The 21,290-nt window shown below is 46.7% G+C and overlaps 1 protein-coding gene across 1 annotated transcript; it reads left to right on the plus strand.

Moving 5' to 3' along the window:
* The first annotated feature begins 1 nt into the window (after window position 1).
* Window positions 2–16,802, plus strand: LOC125331110 (D-beta-hydroxybutyrate dehydrogenase, mitochondrial-like). Its single transcript, XM_048315023.1, has 5 exons — window positions 2–123; window positions 4,067–4,177; window positions 9,466–9,607; window positions 13,176–13,328; window positions 14,579–16,802. The coding sequence occupies exons 1-5, from the start codon at window positions 22–24 to the stop codon at window positions 15,058–15,060; spliced, it is 990 nt and encodes a 329-aa protein (XP_048170980.1). The 5' UTR covers window positions 2–21; the 3' UTR covers window positions 15,061–16,802.
* The last annotated feature ends 4,488 nt before the right edge of the window (window positions 16,803–21,290 follow it).

Here is a 21,290-nt window from a genome sequence, read left to right on the forward strand (position 1 = left end):
CAGCGGCGATAGGCTGCGGCCATGCGGAGTGGCGCGGGGCTGCTGCTGGCGCTGGGCGCCGCGGGGGTGCTGCTCCTCCGCTTCCTCGTCCTCCTGCCGCGGTGGGCCCGCCGCGCCCTGCCCGTGAGTACCGCGGCGAGGGGCCGGAGCTCGCCGGCACAGCCCGCGGGAGGCGCCCCCGGGGCCCAAAATGGCGCCGGGCCGTGTGGCCGGGCCGGGCCGGGCCGGGCTGAGATGCCGCAGGTGCCGAGGCTGGAACGGCGCTGCCCGGCCCGGGCCGGGCTGGTGCAGCCGGACAGATGCTGTGAGGGGGGCGAAGCGCCGAGCAGGGCACGGCCCGGGGCGATGAGGCCCCCGCCGCGAGGCTCGGCCGGGCCGGGCCGCGGTGCAGCGGGCGCTGCCCTCGCATCCCGCGGTGCGGAGACTGCTCCCCTGTTCTCCCCGCAGTGCTTCACGTGAAGGGGAACACGTTCATATAATCATAGAACGGCTTGCGCTGGAAGGGACCTTAAAGGTCATGCAGTTCCAGCCCCTTGCCATGTGCAGGGACACCTTCCACTAGACCAGGTTGCTCAGAGCCCTGTCCACCCTGGCCTTGAACACTTCCAGAGATGGGGGATCCACAGCTTCTCTGGGCAACTTGCTCCAGTGCCTCACCACCCTCACAGTTAAGATTTTTTTTTCTAATATCTAATCTAAACCTACTCTCAATTTGAACCCATTCCCCCTTGTCCTGTCACTACGTGCACTTGTAAATAGTCTCCCCACAGGAAGTAAAAGGCCACAATTAGGTCACCCCAAAGCCTTTTCCAGGCTGAACAATCTAAATTCTCTCAGCCTTGTCTCATATGAGAGGTTCTCCATCCTTCTGATCATCTTGGTGGCCTCCCCTGAACTCACTCCAACAGGTTCATGTCCTTCCTGTTCTGGGACCCCGGAGCTCGATGCAGCACTGCAGAGTGGAGAGACAGAAGCATCTCCCTTGTCCATGCTGCTTTGGATGCAGCCCGGGATACGATTTACTCTCTAAGCCAGTGTCTTTGCTTCAGGACCTCTAGCTCAGTCCTGCCCCCCAGAATGGCCAGATAACAGCTGCAGCCTGATTGCAGCCTTCCACTTCACTCTTCCATCCTCTCTCCACTCTGCTTCTCTTACTTTCCCCCATCCCTCTTCCACTTGAGAAAGTACCTTCTATGTAGTGAATACTGTCAGTTCTTTTTCTTCGGATTATAAACGTCAACTTTCCCAATCCTGGAGAAAGAAACAAGTCAAGTTTACTTTGTAGCTGCACTTATCTTAAAATCAATCTGTTTGATAACATCGGGGGATGGTTGGGGAGAGCATAAAAGGGAACAGGATCAAAAAAAACAAGCGGCACATTAGAAAAAGAAAGTCTAGGTAAACATGGCATATTCCCACATTGTCTAGAGAGATAGGCTGAAAAAGTAGCTTTGATTTCTTCAGTCTGTTTTGCAGTAAATGTATAATTCTGATAGATCATCTGTATTAGTAAAATAAATTACACTGCTTAATAAACTGGTCATATCCTAGTAGGAAGAGCTGTGTGCATCTGAGCTGACTGCAGGTTGAAATGAGGCTGCCCACTAGGCTGCCTGAACTTCAAGGAATGTGTATCAGTGTTGTAGATCACACAGCAAGCACAGAGAGTATTGCTCTGCCCACATGCCACAGCAGCACCTCTGGTGCAGTAAGTTATTCTGTGCTCTTAGCAGATCCCAGGCACCCTGTCCTAGGCACCCTGTCAGCACTGCACATGAGTGCTGTCTCCCATGCAGTGTTTCCCGGGAACACTGTATGAGCCCGAGTGAGGGAGGCACCCGAACTTCCTCTGAATGCTCATTAAGGTCACTGTGCTGATAACTGGTCCTCTCTGACTGTCCCAGCACTGAGTCAAATTAAGCTGCAGATTGGCCTTACCAAACTTCAGGAACAGGCCCATTAAGCCTTATCTCAGGACTTTCAAAAGATAAGGGTGATTGGGCTTTTATGTGTACAGAAGTTTTTCTGGGATAGGATCCTTTTGGCTGGGAATGGGGTTGATGCTTGCTGTCAGCCCTGGGAGCTCTTGGTCCATCAGGCATTGCACAAACAGGCAGAGGCACAGAAGTGAGATCCAGTACATCCCTTGGGTTTTTCACGCTCCTTGGTGCTACTGGGGCCTCAGGCTGTTATGAGCCATGATGCTGTAGTCATGTATTTTATCACCAGCAGTTAGGGCTATAGCAAATAACAATCACAGGATCCTTCTTTTACTGTAAGTTGTCCCTCACTTTCCTTGCTATTATAGGCAAGTGAAAGGATTTTTAAACCTCATTTCTGTCTAAGCTTTGGTTGTTTGTTTGGGGACTTTCTTTTAAGGAGCTAGTGATGGTTGATGTTTGGGTATCTTCTTTGATTGTCTGTCCTATGTTGTGGAACAGCTGCTTATTTCCTGCACACTTCCTGCTCTTTTGGGAAGTCCTCTGCCTTCAAGATTCAGAGGCAAAGAGTCTAGGGAGGTGAGAGAGAGAAAAAAAGTCAAATCCTTTCTTTCTCCATGGGCCAGTTTGTTGAGTTATTGTGGGAGGTGACCTTGACAACTTCTGTGACCTGGTTCATGTTTGATTTTCATCTCTCTTGGAGTTGTGTCTCTCTAAATTAAATTCAGACTGAGCACTGTATATTTAATTCTCGCTTATCTTTTCTCCTTTAGCTGTAGCTATCTTTAGAGCTTCAATAGAGCTAGTCTGTACCTGGGTGCTCTTTGTCTGAGTATAGGTTATAGTGTAATATTATTGTGGGTATTTGTACTATAACTTCAGGATAGACTTTTGATCAGTTCTTGTTTCAGCTTCAGATCACAACTCCCCTTTGAGAGCAGTTACTTCAACATGAGCTATAGGATAGGGTGTAGCTTATTTGCTTATTGTTCTCATCCTGAGTTTGTGCAGTAATTCTCTGATCGCTATCACCCTGCAATCATCCCTTATTGCTGCTTCCCTACACCACATCAGCCAATCAAGAGAGGAGAGAGCACTGGTGATTGACCCATTTCTCTCTGAAAATGTGACTGCACCAGCCAGTGCAATTCATACGTAAGTATGTTCATATTCCAGCCACTGTGAATTCAGTAACAGGCAATATTAGTTGCAGATATCTCCAGAGAGATGGAACTGACCTCACTTCCTTATTGCAATCTCTAGATTTTTATTGTTTTATCACATTATTGCCTCATGGATATGGTTCCAATTTGGAGCATTGTGCAGCACAGCAGCTAGCAGCCTTCTAGCTGGGTTAAGTGCTAGTTCATTGCTTCACACCTGTCGTGAGGAGATGGCTTTCAAGCAAAGACAGAGGGTGAATGGGCAGTGTTTTGCTACAGGCTTCTCTTCAGGATTTGGGATTCTGCTTTCATATATATCTCAAGCCTGTTGTGTCACACCAGATAGAATATCAAATCTTCTTTCTCAATTTATCTGTCAGTCAAAAGATAGTAATAATGTAGGAGCAAACTGTAGGATTTGATAAGTTGTTCCTCTTAAGACTGCAGAGTTTCAGAAGGAAGCTCTAACCTGTAGTCACATTCCTGCATGCTAAAATACAGCATGGAAAGTGCCGCATCGAGTGGGAGTAGGTGGGGAACAGACAGTAGTCACTCAGCAGCTAAAAGAGCTGCTGTACAGTTCAAGCCAGTGATATCCTGCCATTTGGGTGTTTTCTATGCTGCTTTTTCTTATTAATGACTATGAACTGGTAGATCATTAACTTCTGTTGAGGTGTTTCTGTTCTGCTTGGCCACTGATACTTGAAAGAAAGAGTTACTGTTCCAGCTCAGGTATCAAGGCAACACAAATTGTTACAGACCAGCAACTGAATAAATTTACGATTTCACAGCATTTGGGAGCTGGTTGTGTTTGTGCAGACAGGTGCCACTGTCATTTGCATCTGGAATTGTACCTGCCCTGGCTGCAGGACTGCAGGTGGCTCCTGTGCTATGGGGCAGGGTGCTGGTGGTGCCTACATTGCAATGTCTGATGGTATCCTATGACTGTCTTTCCCCACACAGGCTGAAGGGAAGGCGGTGCTAATAACAGGCTGTGACAAAGGTTTTGGACATGCCTTGGCAAAATGCCTTCATGCAAAGGGATTTACTGTTTTTGCTGGATGCTTGCTCATGGTGAGTAGTGAAATTGATCAAAATTTTTCTCTGATTAGAGAAAAATGCTTCTCAAGTGAAAGCATCTTCATTTGCAGCCTCCATTTACCCCAGTTTAAGACCTGAGAGAGGTGTAGTGGGTGGGGATCATTACATCTTCCATTGCTTCATCTTCCTATTGCATCTTGTCGTTCCTGTAATTGTGAGCTCTTTAGGGCAGGGTTGGTCTGTCAACTGCATGTCTGTACAGTAGCTTGTACAGTATGGTACTGTTCACTGCTGGAAGCCTCTCAGCAATACCACAGCACACTCAATAAATGTGATATGCCAAGATTGCTATGGCGCTATGGCTTTCTGTCTTCCCTGGCATCCCTGTTGCTGTCTTTCACACTCTCATTTTTTGTGGACACTCTCCCTATACTCATCTCCAAGCTGCCTCTCCTGCATTATTAAGGCTCTGTTTCCAAAATGTCTTGGAACTGTGCTTCTGCAGCTTCTGTACAAGCTATTCAGTTTATGGATAGCTGAATAAACAAATTTACCATACATTTCTGACATCTTTAGGTCTCACTTCCTGTCACGTGTGTTTGGCAGGTGGTATCACTTGTAAGAGATAAGTTTAGACACAGTGAATCCAAAGGGGTTTCAGACCCCTTATTGTGAAACCCGTTTTATAAACTGGGCCAGCTCCGCTTCCATCTCAGCTGGGATTTTACCTTTACAATGCATTTTTGCTGTTTTGCTAGTCAAAACTCGTGTAATTTCTGACCTGAATTGTTCAAAATCAATTCATGGTCACTCATTTCTCCATTTGAAGATGACCATTTCCACACAGGTACTCAGGGCATGATGATCACAGATTTTTGAGTGCTGTGGACAGTGAGAACAAACAAAGGTGACCTTCTCTGCCTATGTGATCACAGCAGAGGTTACGTTCTTCCAGCACACCAGAAGGGAAAGTTATTATCAGCTGACATATTGTGTAACTTGAGAACAAGAGCATCCTGTTGGATAATTGCCACTGTTCGGAAATTTCCATACGGAGCCTCTGTAATCCTTCAGTAATCATGTCATTTGCTGCTTTGGGATGCCTGTCTCAGTGCTGATAGCAAGTCAGGCACTCTGCAGAGCAGCAGATGTAGGGAACAGAAAGGAGAGGGAAGATAGGGTGGGCTGAGGGGGCTGTTTGGAAGGCACGTGCTAGTGTGGAGCAGAGGTGGAAAGGCTCCATTGGAAACCCCATAAAGAAATGTAATGCTCCTGAAGTGAGGCCTGTTTGTTTGCTGGCTTCATTGCTTGTGAGCTGCAGTAGGTTCCCAGCAGGGTCAGAGCAGGTATGGGGGCAGCTGTCATAAAGCAGGTGCCAGGCTCTTAGTTCACACCCAGTTAGTCCGTCACCACTTAACATGCTTTTATACAGAGAATTAAAGGATCCCTGATGTACTACATCACCACAGAAATACAGGATAATAGACTCTGAGGTGCATCAGGAGCTTCTCAATGATCAGACAGTCAAATATAAAGTTACAGGAATAAAAAGAACATGGCAGGCAGGCTGAGAAGAACTGGAAATAATCAAATGCAAAAAGGTTTGCATTTAGCAAGGGCAAGTAACTCCACTGAGAGAGTTTCTGTTAATATATTAGGATTGAGACAGAAAACCATACTGAAATAGGTTATAAAATAACCTTAAAAGTAGAAAGTACAAGAAAAGTTGAAATAATCAGTTTTATTTTCTTTGATCTTACTGAAAAAAGAATAAATTGTTTTCAGATGCTTACTGCCAGCAGTTGTCATGAGGACTGTAGTCAAGAAAAGGTAAAGAACAAGGGATGTTTATATTAATTAATGTGCTTAAGTTCACCAGGCCTGATGAAATATACTGAAGAGGATTTAGAGGATGAGCCATTGTGATTTCTGCCCCTTGGATGATATTTTGAAGAGGCCAGGGGATTTCCAGAAGGCTGGAAGAGGGCAGATATTGTACTTCCCAAAGTAGTTCTCTGGAACTGCCAACCCGGTAGCTCACCTCCAGTGCACTGGATGCAGTTGCCACACACTGCCCTGTCAGTTTTACAAATTACTGGGTCATAGTGTGATGCACCTTGCCTGTATAATTTTACTGGGAACAGACTGTGCTGTGTCAGTCCAATCTCATTCTGGCTAAGCAGCAGAGTGGCTAAAGGGGAAGGAATAAATGTATCCTGAGTAAGGCTTTTGTTACAGTTTGTTACAGTCCCTCATGATAGTTTCATGAGCAAACTCATGTTCTAAGTGACTGCTGTTCAGTCCCAGGACCATTTTCTTGGAAGTACCCCCTGGAAGAGAGTTTTCACTTGGAAAAAAATACACACAGAACCAGACAGAGAAGATTATTGGCCTTTTGGGAAACAGGGTTCAAAATGATCCTGACAGATTGGATGGAGTCTGAAATCAATTACGTGACATCCAGTAATGACAAGCATGAGATGTTCCACTCAGGAAACACAGGAAGGGAGTGGGTGGATGGCAGCAGCAGGGTGGGGAGGAACTGGTGCACTTGGAGCAAGCTGGCTGAATCCATGGGAGTTCAGCATTGTGTTCGTGGCTTCCTGATTCTCCTGACATCTCATTGCAGGTACCCAAGTGCTTGCCAGGACCTAATCCTGCATCCTAGGAGCTTCCCTGGGAAAAAGTCATGGCCGTGTCTGTAACAGGAGGGCTCTCCACTAACGAACATCTGTGTGTTCTGCCTATTCTCAGCACCACTGCACTGGGATCCTCCAAACCAGAACAGGGGACAGGAGTGAGGAGGGGAAGGGGAGGCAGCCAAAAGCTGGAGCAAGTTTCCTCAGCTGGGTAGAGAGGGTTTGTGGAGCTGCTGGGCTCCCCAGCCAGGAGCAGCCCCTGCTAGGCACAGGGTGGGGTGGGCAGGCAGAGCCTGCAGGGCTGTGAGGGCAGGATAACCAGCTGATAGGAGATAGCTGGGAGGAAGTGGCACAGTGCCACTGAAGGCCTGCAGAGAGTACTTGGGCAGCAGGATGGCTTTCAACTCTGATGGAACTGGAAAGTGGAAGCTGGGAGATTCTCTGAGAGGACAAAGACAGCAAAGGGAGGTGGAGAGAGGCTTTGCAGGAGCAGTTGGGCCACTGCTGCCAGCACCTCACTTGATTCGGCTGCTGTGTGGCTCCTGTTGGTGAAGGTCATGAAGGTTATCCCTGGGAGGACAGTCTTGCTGTTCCCATGGGAACTGTTGCAGGTGTTATCGCAGCCAGCAAATCTACCATTTAAAAATAAGGAGAAAGTACCATGTGGTACCTAACAAGGATGTGCTTACAGCCCCTGAAGAGACCACAGAACATATGATGATGCTCACTTGCTTCTATAAAAATCTGTACCTGCTTCATTTGTGAAGAGGTGTTCTGGGCAAAAGAGTTAAGCACTTTGTTTTACAGTTAAATAGTGTCTAAGGTGGTGTCTGCAACTATGAAAAGTGGTCCCAATTGATTCTGCATGTTGAAGTCAGTCTTCCAAAATCAATATATTTTGTCAATAATGAGTAAATTGTGGCTGGGGAGATAACTTTGCAGATAGAGTTGCATTGGTGATAGGGGAAAATTCATTTCTGTATGAACAATACAAACCATTTTTACTGAATTTGTAAGTTGTCAGCCTATGACTTGGTTTCTCAAAAAGCAATTTATAAGTGTTATGCAAGATTAAAGAAAAAAAATGAAGGGAAAGGTCTTTTCAGTGCTCAAAAAACAATTGGCACTTGAATGCAGATATAGTTATGTTTTGGTTTTGTACAGATACAGTAAATCTTTCTCTTTACAAGCTGAATTAGCTCATCTTTATTCATTGTTAAGGAGCGGAAATTTGCTTTATATAACTCAGTGAGATGCAAGAGCATCTTCCAGAAATACAGTAAGGCATCATACAACCCTCATCTGTTTCAAAGGGAATATAATATTTGGGTGACTATGTTGTTGACTACTTGTAACACCACTTTGAGATTGTTTTCGTGGCTGGATAAGAGGGCCAACACAGCATGTCACTGTGTTTGATGTGCATTAGAAAAGCTTCAAACTTTATTTGCTGTTGTTCTTGTACTGGGAAATAAGTCAGTTGTGAAATGACATGCAGCCGTGGGGCCAATAACTCATTCCTACTATTGTCATGTTGCCAATGTAACTATATATTGATTTTTAAGAGAACTGCCCTGTTTTGCTCACGTTTGTGATGGACATTTCAGCTCTTTTCCTTCGTTACATGTCATTGTTCACTGAACTGAAGGTGGAGATGAGATGTTATATACTATATTAATTAAATAGCCTGAGATATTTATAAAAAACTAGCAGTTACATATTTTTTATATCTGCCTGGCTGCAGAGGCTGCTGGGCAGATGACTGTGGGCGGGTTGCTCGCCTTATTTGCCCTTGTGCTGTGGGAGTTGGTATCAAGTGCTAAAGGAAGAGTGGCAGCCAGGCATGGTGACTCACCAATTCATAACTCCTTCCTCCCAAATGAGGCAGAGCTTGTGATTCAGGGAATAGGTTTTTTTTGTGAATTAAGTATCAAGCCTGCTGTGAAACTATGTGGCTACTCTGTACTCTTTTCACTTTTATTTGTTATTTACCACCTGAGCTAAGCTGTAAGGCTTAGGCAGCAATCCTACCTGGAAGTGAGCAGGTAAAATTTGGAATTTTAACTGTGTTTATGTTTGACTAAATAAGAAAACCCACAGTAGTAATAGAGTCTCTTATGACAGCAGTGGCATGGGGAGGAAAGGAAGGAAAAGGGTGGAAAGGAAAGCAGAGCCATGAAGTTCTTATTGCCTATAGAGTAAAAAAATAAGTTCATTCTTCCTTAGCCAGAATCTTCTTTCATGCCTCATGTCTGTAATTGTGCCACTGTGTAGCAGATCTCAACTGAGCTTGTATTCCTGAACCTCTGACTGCAATTTCTGTACAAGTTATGTTACCTGTAGAGCACAGAGACTGACGCAGTGGGGAGTCACTCATGGTTCTCCCTGGCTGGCACAGTATTTCAGCATGTTAAGGATTTGAAACCCATTGTGTGAGGAGCCAAGAGCAGGGTGGGCTTCATGGTGCTTCAGGGCAGTGGGTCACTGATGCAGTTCTGGAAGTGGTGCTGGAGGGAACAGGAGGATGGCACACTGGTTTGTGTATATTTGTGCACCAAGTTCACACCTGTGTGTGCAATGTCAGTAGCTTCTATTTCCTGTCCATGTGAACATGCCTGGTCCCAAGCTGCATTGCATTTCTTGGTCCATCTTAGTGGGACACCTTTCTGTTCTGCTGAACAGGAGGAGAATGGAGATGGAGCCAGGGAGCTGAAGAACATGAAGTCAGACCGGATGAAAGTGCTACAGATGGATGTGTGCAGTGATCAGGAAGTGGCTCAGGCTGTTGATTTTGTGAAGAGGACCCTGAAGGATCCAGAGGAAGGTATGTAGGGATCATTTGCTCACAGAATCCTTTCTACAGAGCAGACTATGCATTGACCAGGTCTTTCTCTCTGTGCACCACCAAAAGAGGGTTAACAAGCCTGAAGGCCTGTGACAGTGGCTGGCAGTCAGGCTGTGCTGTACTCGGGTCAGTGAGGACAATTGTCTTGCTATTGATGTGGCAGCCACATGGAAAGAGACCAAGACTGACTGGAGGATTAGGCTTTAACTCTACATCCCAAAAAAGCAATGAGTGGCAGCAAGCCCACAAGTATCTGTGTCTTTGTCCTTGAATGTCTGTGAAGGGCATAGAATGGCCAGAGCTTGATCCCTTCCTTGTGCTCCTGCCACATGTGCTCCTAGCTCATGTAGACCTTGCAAGTGACCCTGCTAATGAAGAGATGATGGGCCCTGGCTGCTTACTGCTGCTGTTCACTCTGCTGTGTGGGTACAACTGAGTGCTCATTTGGAGCAGATTTGAACCGCCCTCAAACCTGGATTAATCTTCAGCCAGAACAATCCATGTTTTCAGTTTGCCATGCAATATCCCAGAGGTTATGTGAAGTGGAATCCAGGGTAGGCTTGGCATAGATGACCTTAATCCACATGTCACCTTAAGCATGAGTCCAACTCATAGACACTGAAAGCATGTCAAGGGAGATAGGAGTCCCATCTTTTCTTCTTGGAAGTGCTTTGGCAGTGGGATGTGAGTTTACAGTCAGAGCCTGATGTGACACCACCTGACCTCTTCCCATATGATGAATTTGTGAGGCTTCTTGCCCTGCATAGGCTTCTCTGCAGCCTCTATGCCAGTAGCAAGCTGGACAGCAGCTGTAGACACAGGCTGCGGGTGAACTGAAGTTTGACATCTGTGGCTTCAGGACTTCAGGGTTGTGACTTGAAGCTGGTTGCTCCTCTTGAAGCTCAGATGAGTCTGCCATGGCCCTGTTTTTGTTCACAGCAAGTATTAAGCTAGTAAATAACAATAGCTCTAATCTTCATGCAAATTACATGAGCACACCTTTTCTTCTAAAACAAGCATATGAAATCTAACTGAGTACTGTACAAGCTCTGATCCCACACATGTTCTCTCTGCACGATTTTTCTTCCTACACAATCACCCAGCCCTCCTCATGCTTTTCACAGCTTCTTAAGCTTTTCCTGAAGAGCCCAGCAACAGCAGTGGTGGCACAGAGCCTTGTCCCAGTGAGTGAGAGCTTGGAAGGGAGCAGCTCTGTTGCTTCTATAAATGCAGCAGTGTTTGCCAAACTGTGTGTGTAGCAGGGACAGAGAAGTCTTGCATCCCTGATCAGCAAGTTGGACCGGTTCCTCCTGTAGCTCTTTGCCCGAGCGAAGTGTGTAAAGCAACAAAGGCTTCTCTTTAGGCCCATTGGTGTGACTGAGGTTTGAGGCTTCCTGATAAATAGTGCTCAAAAAATAAGTGCTGGAATATAAAGGCTATTGAGACTGAGGTGCCTTGAGCAGAGGTGTTGTTGCACACTGAATGTGGCCCCAGAGGAGCTAGTGCAGAACAGTTCTTGGGCTGTACAGTTCTTTATACCTCTTCTCCCTGTGCTGTGTACATAAGGCTGAATTCATTTGATAGGAGTGCCTGTTTGTTTTCGGTCTCATGCAGTTCCCACTGTATTGTTGACTCTAGAGGTGTAATAGTGATAAGGTTCTGCTCAATAAACACACCGCTGTCCAGCAAACAGCCCTGTGACTGGACTCCCCTCAGCACTTTGTTCTGTTTGTAACGTGCCCTGATCTGTGAGTAATGGAATTCCAGCAACAAACTATTGTAAACAATGATTCAGGGACATTCATGAGGACTAACATCACAACCCAGGCAATGGGAAATTGTTGTACAGAGATTTACAGGAATTTGTAAGGAATACTCTGCAGAGGTCAGTTTGTGACCGACAGTTTAAGTCTTTGGTAAATCCCTGCCAAATTTTCTCTGCATTTTTTTTTGTTACTGGTGAAATTACTCCATCAGGTGCCTTGTTTCCATGGTCCTCCTGCTAGCAGTTAGACCTTGCTTTGCAGCACAAAAGGAACCCCATTCAGGCTGAGATGCTGTGCTGGATGCAGATCAGTGTGAATTTCAGTCATCTTGACCCACTAAAACTGGGAGCTTCAATAAGTGAAGCAGCAACAGGCTGCTGTACACAGCTGGTCAACAGCCTTCAGGGAGAACAACCTTAGCTGGGAATGGGGCAGGGTTACTGGGGCCCATGTAGAGAGCACAGAGTCAGCCTGCCAAGGGCATATTGGTGTTTTTAAGTGAAACAGGAGGATAAATTCCATTGCACAATGGCAGAATATTGCAATTTGCTTAGAGGACTATGTTTGGTAAAATAAATGGTTACTATCTGAATCAATACAGGGAAGAAGTTAAAAGGCTTTCATACACCAGAGTAGGGAAGCTATGGAGCAGAGGCAGGGCAAATAGCCCAAAAAACTTTTGAGAGCTTGATAACTTTTATCAGCAGAATGGCATGACATTGGTGCTTTTGATAGCAATGTTGGAGCTCCCTGGACATGAAGACTCCTTCTCAGCCCTGTGTTAGTTCTTCGTGGTAAAAGGAAGGTCCTGGAGTAGAAAGGGACCCCAACTTCAACTGAGTCCAATGCAGCCCTGATAGTCCAGCCCCAACTTCAACACAGTGAAAAATAACCATAGTGAATGGCAGGACATTGAATGAGGAGCAACTCTGTTGTCTTGTTCCAGCTTCTCTGCTTATTCCTTGTGCAGTTTATGGCTGCACAGTCCCATGTTTCAATAAATCCATGAAGTATGGATTCAGCCCTACAAATGTTTGCCACTGGGACTCCTGCAGTAATTGCTTTGAAGGGTCACGTCCTTGCTGACCCGCTAAGTCCTGACATGTAAGGAGTTCATCATGGAAGCTCTTGGGAAGTGCAGTCAATTTAATTTTGACAGGACTACATTCAAAAAAGACTTTAATTTTTACATTCTAGTGGTTGTAAGGGTTGGTTGGAAGTTTGCTAACTCCTGATAAAGTTAGGTTGAGGAAAATCAAATACTTGGACTAAAACACAGCAGCTGTTAACCAGGTCATGAATGTGCAGATCAATACCATGCACCCTCCAAAACAGTGAGCCAGAGTTGTGAAGGGGATTTAGAAACCCAAGATACTTGTTTTCTTTCCTTTTATTTTTTTTTTTCTCCTAATTGCAGGAAAGTCCAGACCCTTCCAAATTGCAAAATCCATTATAAAGTCACTGAGTAGAGACAAACCTGGGATCAACAGGAGGCTTAAAAGAGAGTCAGCCTTTTAAAGCCCCAGAACAGCATTTGGCAGTACAGGAGATATTCAGGGAGGCAGTACCTGTGCGGCCCCATCACTTTCCTTGGTGTTCCAAACAAGTCCCTGGTATAGCAAGACTGTATTTCATCTCCTTGCTGGGTTTTCTCTACAACTTTTTCTATGAAAGTGCCCAGTTCTTTGTTAAGGTTTTAGGTTACCGTGAACAACAAGAAAAGTGGCTTCTCTGTGACACTCTTCCTTGTCCTGCTCTTTAATAATATTTTTTTTTCACAGGTCTGTGGGGCCTTGTGAACAATGCTGGCATCTCAACCTTCGGAGAGGTGGAATTTGCAAGTTTAGACAACTACAAGACGGTGGCAGAGGTCAATCTATGGGGCACTGTGAGGGTGACAAAGGCTTTCCTGCCCCTCATTCGCAGAGCTAAAGGTACATGGTGGGCAGTGTGGTAAGGCTCAGAGGTTTTGTAGCACAGCAAAGAGATGTAGCTAGAAATCCAGGCTGTACTTGGGGGAATGCCTGTGCAGTCAAGGGAGGGTTTCTGAGGATGCCATGTAAGCATTTGGTAGTACAGGTTCTTCTTGGGGCAGTCCAGGCACCTACACAGCAGGTGCTATCTTAAACATCCAAAATATCAGAGACTGTTGTGCCGTGTTGGCAGATATCACACAGACAAGATAATACAGAGTCCAAAGAGTGGTCATGTTTGGAAAACTGAATCCTATTCCATTCACAGGTGACTTCAGGTAGTGACAGAATAAATGAGAGTGAATTACAGCCATTTTAGATATCTTACGAGACAATGGTATTATCAAAACTCTTTGTTTTATATTGAAAAAAGATATGCATGAGCAGAACTCTGAAGAGCTTCTTTACTTAGCATGTGTGGGAACGCTGGTACAGGTGTGTTCTGTGAGGACAAAAAGGGGCTATATTAAGAAGATTGCTCAGATGCCATTCCCAGACAGCAGTTAACCACTAAACAAGCTCCATCTCCCTACAAAAAGTATCTTACCCATCAGGTCAGCAAGTGGTTCTCACAGTGCCTCTAAGTTACACTTAGGTCTGGAATGAGACAGCAGAGCTGCCCACTTGTTTCTCAGCTGAAATTTTGAGCTGCAGAAGGGTGTTGTGTTCCACGGCTGTGAAAATTCTCTCTGCAAAAATAGCTGGTGGAATTTCAAGGGCCTGTTTGCAAGTGTGTCTGAAACCATAGTGCACACGTCTTGTCTTGGATAAAGGCTGAGACACACAGAGGAGTGACCACTGCTGTCACTGCCCTGTCACTGCCCCTGAGTTGTGAGCTTTGCAGCTTGTGACACTCCAGGCTGGGAACTTAAGCCCTTCTCTAGCAAGACACACGAGTGGGGCACACTCCTAAGAACACACAGCTAGCAGTCTCCGAAGATCTCATTTCCCTACTTGGAAATTAGGAGGGAAATATCTTGACTCCTTTGTAAATTCTTTGATGCAGAGATGGACATATGCACCATCCCTGGAGGAGGTCAGAACAGCGGTTAGCCTTGCTTGAGGCAGGAGAGAAAAGCTCTGTGAGAGGGGATGCATATTCAAGATTCAGATTTTAGAAATCCGCATCATCCAACTAAGTACCCTTTTACTGGGATGTTCTGGCTGCTGTTTCTGCAGCCCATCGTCTCTCCCTGACCTTTTCTCTCTAGGCCGTGTGGTGAATATCACGAGCATGTTGGGACGCATGGTGAGTCCATCTCGCTCCTGCTACTGCATTTCCAAGTTTGGGGTGGCAGCCTTCTCCGACTGCCTGAGGCAGGAGATGTACCGCTGGGGGGTCCACGTCATCCTCATCGAGCCCAGTAACTTCGTGGCAGCCACCGGCATCCTGACGGCAGCTGGCATCGACCGGCAGGCCGAGGCTCTGTGGAGTGGGGCCACGGACACGGTGCGGGGGGACTACGGCAGCGAGTATTTCACTCACCACGTGGCCATGATGAAGTCCTTCGTGAACAGTGGCCTGAAGGACATGTCTCTGGTCTTGAATGACATCACCAAAGCGCTGACGTCCCCGTGCCCGAAGAACCGTTATAACCCCATGGAGACCTACTGGTGGGTGAGGCTGCAGGTCATGACCCACCTGCCCACGGCCATTGCCGACTGGCTTTACATCCCCGGAGCCACCCTGTAGACAGGCATCCTTCAGGCATCCCTCCAGGGCTCCTACTCACACACAGGTTAGGGCTGACCTCTGCGCTCCTTGCTGCTGTGTCTCCCCTGGAGATGCACATGCTTCCACTTTGAGTTATGGCTTCAAGTCATGTGTTGTGGGATGCTAGAACAGCAGAGCTTTTTTGGATCTTTTTTTTTTTCCCTTCATTCTTGTTGTTTGTATTCCTTGCTGTGCTGATTAAAGTTGAAAGGTGTTTTCCTATTAACTATGGAGGAGGAAGAGGAAGGTAAACATAGTATGTCAAATATGTGCCAAATATGTGGCTAGTGTAATTAGGTCAGCAGAGTTCCCCCAGTGATAAATTTGGCTTATTAATGGGCTCTTGCTTTTCCTTACAAGGACAAACTGCTAATAGCAGGGCAAAGCTGTTGCTATGAGATGGCTTGAAGGGAGAAACTAAAATGGGAAACAAATTCAGAGTTTTCCATTTGGCTGAAAATGGGTCAGTCACAGTCTTCTATTGTTTTCCTGACACTGCCAGGAAGCTCTGCTGTGCTGTGACTGTCTGCTCTTTCCAGGGAAACAGCAACACTGCCTCTAAACAGCCTCATTACCTAGCTGCAAAGAAGAGTTCTTCCCTCCCTGCACTGTGGCTGGGAGGTGCCAGAGCAAACAACTGGGCACAGGGTGGGCAGGGAAAAGCTCTTCTAATAATGAGGTCTGAGCCATCTCTCAGCAGTCCCTGTGGATGCTGGGATTTGCAGCCTCTCTCCACCTGCTGCTGCTGAGCTTTGTGGGACAGGGTTTAAGCTGATGTAGCAAACAAATTTGGCTCCTCTGACTGCTACCTTAGGTGCCTGAACTACTCAGCTGTGGTACAGACACTGTCCAACCATCCCCCTGCTTCCCTCTTGCTGGTAAGGGAGCTGCTGTTGGCATTTCCAAATCAGTTTTTTCGTTTGTCCTCTGCATTTGAACAGTGATGGGGCACTCTGCAGCCACAGTGTGGCCTGACTATGAGCTCTGGAAGGATGCTTTAAGGGACACATTTCTTATTTTTATTATTGCACAATGAAATCTCCATGTCACACAATCATCTTCTCTGAGAACCTCCTGATAACTGATACAAGCTACTCTTGCCAGTAGAGTATCACCAAGGGTCTCTTCTGTTGGCCACATGCCAGATTTCAACAATGTTTTCCAAGTGCTGGGGCTGCCTGGCTTCTTGCCCCATTCCCTGTGTTCCAGTGGTGACCGCTGGTAGAGCAGCCTGGTGGCCAGGCTGGGACCTGAGCCTCTTACTCTAGGGACCAGCTTTTCCTTCCATTGCTTTGCCTTATGTGAGATTAAGTGCCTGTGAAAAGAAATTATAGATTGCTCTTTCTTCATCTGTCTCGGCTACCTCTGACTTGGAAACTGTGCCTTAAACTTCTGTATGCCGCTGGCTGCAAATTCTTGGGAGTCTGCATGCAGCCATGAATGCTGTGATGCCTTCAGGAGGAAAGCAGGTTTCCCTTGGAGATGCTGTCAAGGCAGCTTGTCTTACAAGTAGCAACGGCTAGAAATACTGCTGTGCAGTTTGTGTCTTTTCCAGATCATCTGCACAAGGAGATTTCCTAGGATTCAGGACCCAGAAGGATCCCACTGAACTGCAGCTTAAACAATAATCACTTCTGCCCCCTGCACTGTGAAGTGTGATTAATGTTAAAGAGCTCTGATTTGCACAGAGAGAAAATAAACTGTGAGATTTGTAAAGCATATGTCTCTGGCTCCAGTGCTCATTTCTACATTTGTTTTTCCACCTCTTTTGGATCTGAGGTTGGGATTTAATTAGGTTCAGTAATTAAGGAGGTGGCTTAATAATAACAATAATATAATAATAATAAATAATAACAAGGTGTTTCAGTGGGACTGTGGAGGCTCAATGAGAACTGCCTGAAGCAGAACGGGCAGCATGGCCCATTTCCTCAGCAGAAGGCAGTTAGAGAGGCCTGTCTGTAAACACAGGCACCATCAGTGTTTGTATTTTGTGTGGTTTCCCTCGAAGGAGATTGTTTAGAGCAGTGCTGTGCATTATTCATTGCCTCAGCACTCTGCGTGTAACTAATCCAAGGCCTACAGCTGCCTGGTAATAAGGATTAGCTCTTCTCACAGACAGAACGGAGACTGGCAAGCCAAGAAGTGTCTGAGGCCATGTGAGGACCCTGTGGTTGAGCCAGGGTTAGGATTTCACAGCATGTGAGCCCCAGTCCCCTCCTCTGCCCCCTGAGAAGTGCTCAGGAGGAGTGTTAGTGCTTGGTCTGGTTTCTGCCTGGGTGGGGAGCTCTGGGTGTCTGGGGGCGAGAGGAGAAGAGTACATGTTTCACACCACAGAGTTGCACTAATATGGCATTGAGGGCAGATTTTTGTTCTGCTGGTGAGTAACAGAGGGAAGAAAACTCAATTCCAGTTGGCAGTGGACAGAGGACAAAAGAGGCAGAAGTTCAGTGAAATTGCATGGAAGTCCATGGTCATTGCTGCTGTGGTATCCCACAAGGAATTATGCTGCCGAAGCTGGCCATGCCTTTTTTATTCAAGGGCCAGCTGCTGAGGCTGTGGCACTGTCCTACCTTTTTCTGCATGTTTCTCACAATGCTTTGGAAGGCAGTGATGGTCCAGCTCCTTGATGCAGCCGTCAGCCTTTGTAAAGTGATCCTGGTTTTCCTTTCAGATCGACAGGTTCTCTGTGATGGCACTAGGAACCAAGTGGTGTTCAGTCCTCTGCATGCCACATTTGCTCTCGTTCATCTTAACACAGCAAGGGGCCTCCTGGAGTTTCCCAAGCAATCACTGCAAGTTAGATACTGCAGATCATTTCAGATTCTTTGTGTCTTGACCAAAACCCAAGCCCTAAACCAGTGGCAAGTCACAGTGTGTGTTGCAGACCTCAAGGCATCTGTGGTTCCTGGTTTAGCTCCAACATGAAACCTTCACTAGCAGCAATGACAAAGAGTTTATTGTGGGTGAAGGGAATAAAGATCATCTCTAAAAGCCAAGAGAAACCAAATGTCTCTTCTGAATGGCAAGAGCTGCAGAAGAAGTGGTTCCTTTCAGGCAGAGGCAAGGCAAGACAAGAGGCAGCAAGTTCCTATGGAGATCCTTCACTGACAGTCCTGTGTTTACCTCTTGAAGGAGCTACACAGAGGATGGGAATCTAAACTTCTTCTTCTGGGCTTCACAAGTCTTTACCACTGTCAAGGGTGGCTGATGTCCTAGGTTTGCTGTTCTGATGTGGCTGAAGATCTCAAACAGCCATGGAGCTGGCCAAGGGGCTGCTGTACCAAGTGCCAGCTGTGCAGTATTCCTGGGAACTACACTTGACACTCTGATGGGCAAGACCCAGCACTGGCACAAATATGTGAGCAGTGGGATGTGATTTCTCCTAGAAAATATTGCATCAGGATATTTCTGTGTGCCACATTCCTCCCCAGTAGTAGCCCTGTAGGTGCTGTCTGGTTACAGAGCACTAGTGAAAAACCACAGCACAAGGGATGCCAGAATGTTAGCAAAGTGAGTGCTCTCCTTTGCCTAATGGGCCCAAGCTTATGAATACTCCTGTTTCTGGACAGCTGATGCCTGTGACTGACTTGTGGTGCATTGGCATTGTCTGCTAGGTAACCTGTTGCTTTAACACCTGAGATGGAGTTGATAAGTGTTAAAGGAAGTTTAGAATTTGAGAAGAATCTCTTGCACATCTGGCTTTGAACTTGTAGCTGAGAAACTGCCCACTGCCAGAAATGTTCTTGGGAGAAGGAGGCCAGTGATGGCAGTGCTTTCACACAGAGCGGTGCCCTGAAACCAGGATGGGAGATTATTCAGCACAGCTCTCCTCTGCCCCAGGTCAGGGCATTACTTCTGCTTCTGGTGGTCTTTCCCCTGCTCCAAAAAGTCTCCTTGTGGGATCACTGTGTCTTCCAGGCAAACTGCTTCCCCAAGGGCTTCTCCTCTTCCTTGAGGAAAAAAAAAATCAAAGAAAAACATCAACACTATCAGTTTGAAAAACATGCCAAGTGGAGACTAGGATGCTGTGCGAAAGCTCTTCACAACAGCCACAAAAGGTGAGAAAGGTTGCTGAGGTCCTGCCTTGCACAGGGAGGTGCTGGCTCAGCCCTCTGCCAGTGGTCAGGGCAGTGCCTGGGAGCGGGACCTTTGCAGGCTTGGGGCTGGTGCAGGGAGCTCTGCTCGGCAGCACCCAGCTCTGCAACAGTGCCACCCAGTGCACCCACACATGGGAGCCTTGCTCAGCCTTTTGGAAACTTGACCTCAGAAACCCGGGATGGGTTTATCTTCCTAGCTTAAAGACCCTCCTGAATATGCTGGTGCTGCATAAATAGCAACAGCAGCACCTGTGTTCTGGCTGGGGTTTTGAAACACAAGTTGTCAGCTTCTTGTGTAACCACAATGCTGAAAAACGTCTTAGAAAAAAACCCAAACCAAAACCAGCAGGTTTCTCAGCCAGCAGCCTGAGCCCTGGGGGTTGGAGAGATGCTACAAATAGAGAATTTGTAAGAGAGCCAGCTCCACCTCTGGGGCCTGGCCTGGAGCCAGATACAGTTAATTCATTCTCAGCAGTGCTGGAAGGGCCACAGGGATGCTACTGATATAGCCCTATCATCCTCTCCCCTGGTGCTCTTTGAGGCAAGAGCAGACCTGTGTTTTCACCTCAAAACACTGATAAATAATACCTTTGCCCTGACAGCAGCTTATCAGAAGGCATAAAGCAGCCATATGTGCAGGTCTCCTGCAGCATCCAATACCTTCTCCTCCTGTGGTGTCTTGAAGGGAAGAGCTCTCAGAGCACTTGGCAGGATGGCATCGTCCCGTTGGTGCCAAAGGCAGCTCCAGGCACAGCGCTTGGCTGAGCCAGCATTCAGTGTCCTGATCACGGCACGGTGCAGTGAACATGCCGTAATTCACTGCCTGCAGGGCAGCTTCATTTGGTTCCCTGAGGGTGCTTTGTCTCACAGCACTTTTTGCCAACAGAGCAGTGACAGAGGGAGTCCCTGCCCACCCCCTTGGTGTGGGTGTGCAGTATTGCTTTCCTCTGCTCTTAACAGAGAAGCTGATTGTGTTTTGCCCCCATAAATGGCCATATATGGTCAGGGAGGCATTTTTCTGGTATCTTCTGATGAAGCACATCATTATCAGATTATCCTTAATGAAGGAACCCCCTCCATCAGACAGCCTCAACCCTGAAGGAATCAGTATGGAGAAAGAATCTGAAGTTTTCTGGATTTTTGGAACAATAACTGTATTTTTAAGAGTGAGGGTTTCTAAGACTCGATGGTACTGCCATAGCATTGGCAGCTTTGCACTTTCATTGCCATAGCATCATGACACTGGTCCCAATACCATGAGTTTTACGGGTTTGCTCTGAAGAGCACATGCAGGTATTTGGTCAGCCTACTAGTTCCTGGCTCTTGCCTTCCCCTGTGCCTGCCTGTTCCCAGCCAGCATGGCACAAGGTTGTCCATCCCCCTGAGCATGGCCCCTGGTATGAAAGCTCTTCCTTGTGCAGAACGTGGCAGATGATGTTGTGAAGGGCAGTGGTGTTTCCCAGTTGTTGCCAGCTCCAGGACACAGACAGAACAGATCTGGTCACCTGAGATCTTCCTTCACTGTGTTTGTCAAGACATTAATAAAAGTAGAAACAGGAAAAATGAAAGAATTCTTGCTTTGGTTGTAGAAAGGGTGTTCAGCAGAGGAACCAGGTAAGAGCTGGTCTATTTTAATGGTTTAAGGGAAAGACTTCTGCCTGGGACCGAGATGAAGCACTTCTGGCCCTGGTACTGCTACAGGTTGGCTAAATGTTCTGAAAAAATCATTCTACCTGCGCCAAGCTCCCTTACTATCCCAGCTGCCTCTTTTTATGCTGGAAAGCAGAAAACCACTGCAATGTAATAATGCATGTTGTTTGACTCATTTTGTTGTTATAACTGATGCCAGAACCTGATGCCCCTTCCCATAGGCTGAATTACTTTTTGTGGCAGAATAATAAATGTGGTGTCTCCAGTCTTCTGCGCAAAAGCTGCTACAGGTGGCTTATAAAGTCCTCTGAATTGTTAGAGCTGCAGGGAGGAAGGTGCCAGGGCTGAGGGCAGGCATTAACACCACTGTGCTGCTCTTAAACGGGCACCAAGGTTAACAATCACCCCACAGGCACCTTGCCCGGGGACCTTGAACTGCAACTTAGAGAAAAGCTCTGCATG

Source organism: Corvus hawaiiensis, chromosome 10 (genome assembly GCF_020740725.1).
Source record: "Corvus hawaiiensis isolate bCorHaw1 chromosome 10, bCorHaw1.pri.cur, whole genome shotgun sequence".
Taxonomy (NCBI): Eukaryota; Metazoa; Chordata; class Aves; order Passeriformes; family Corvidae; genus Corvus; species Corvus hawaiiensis.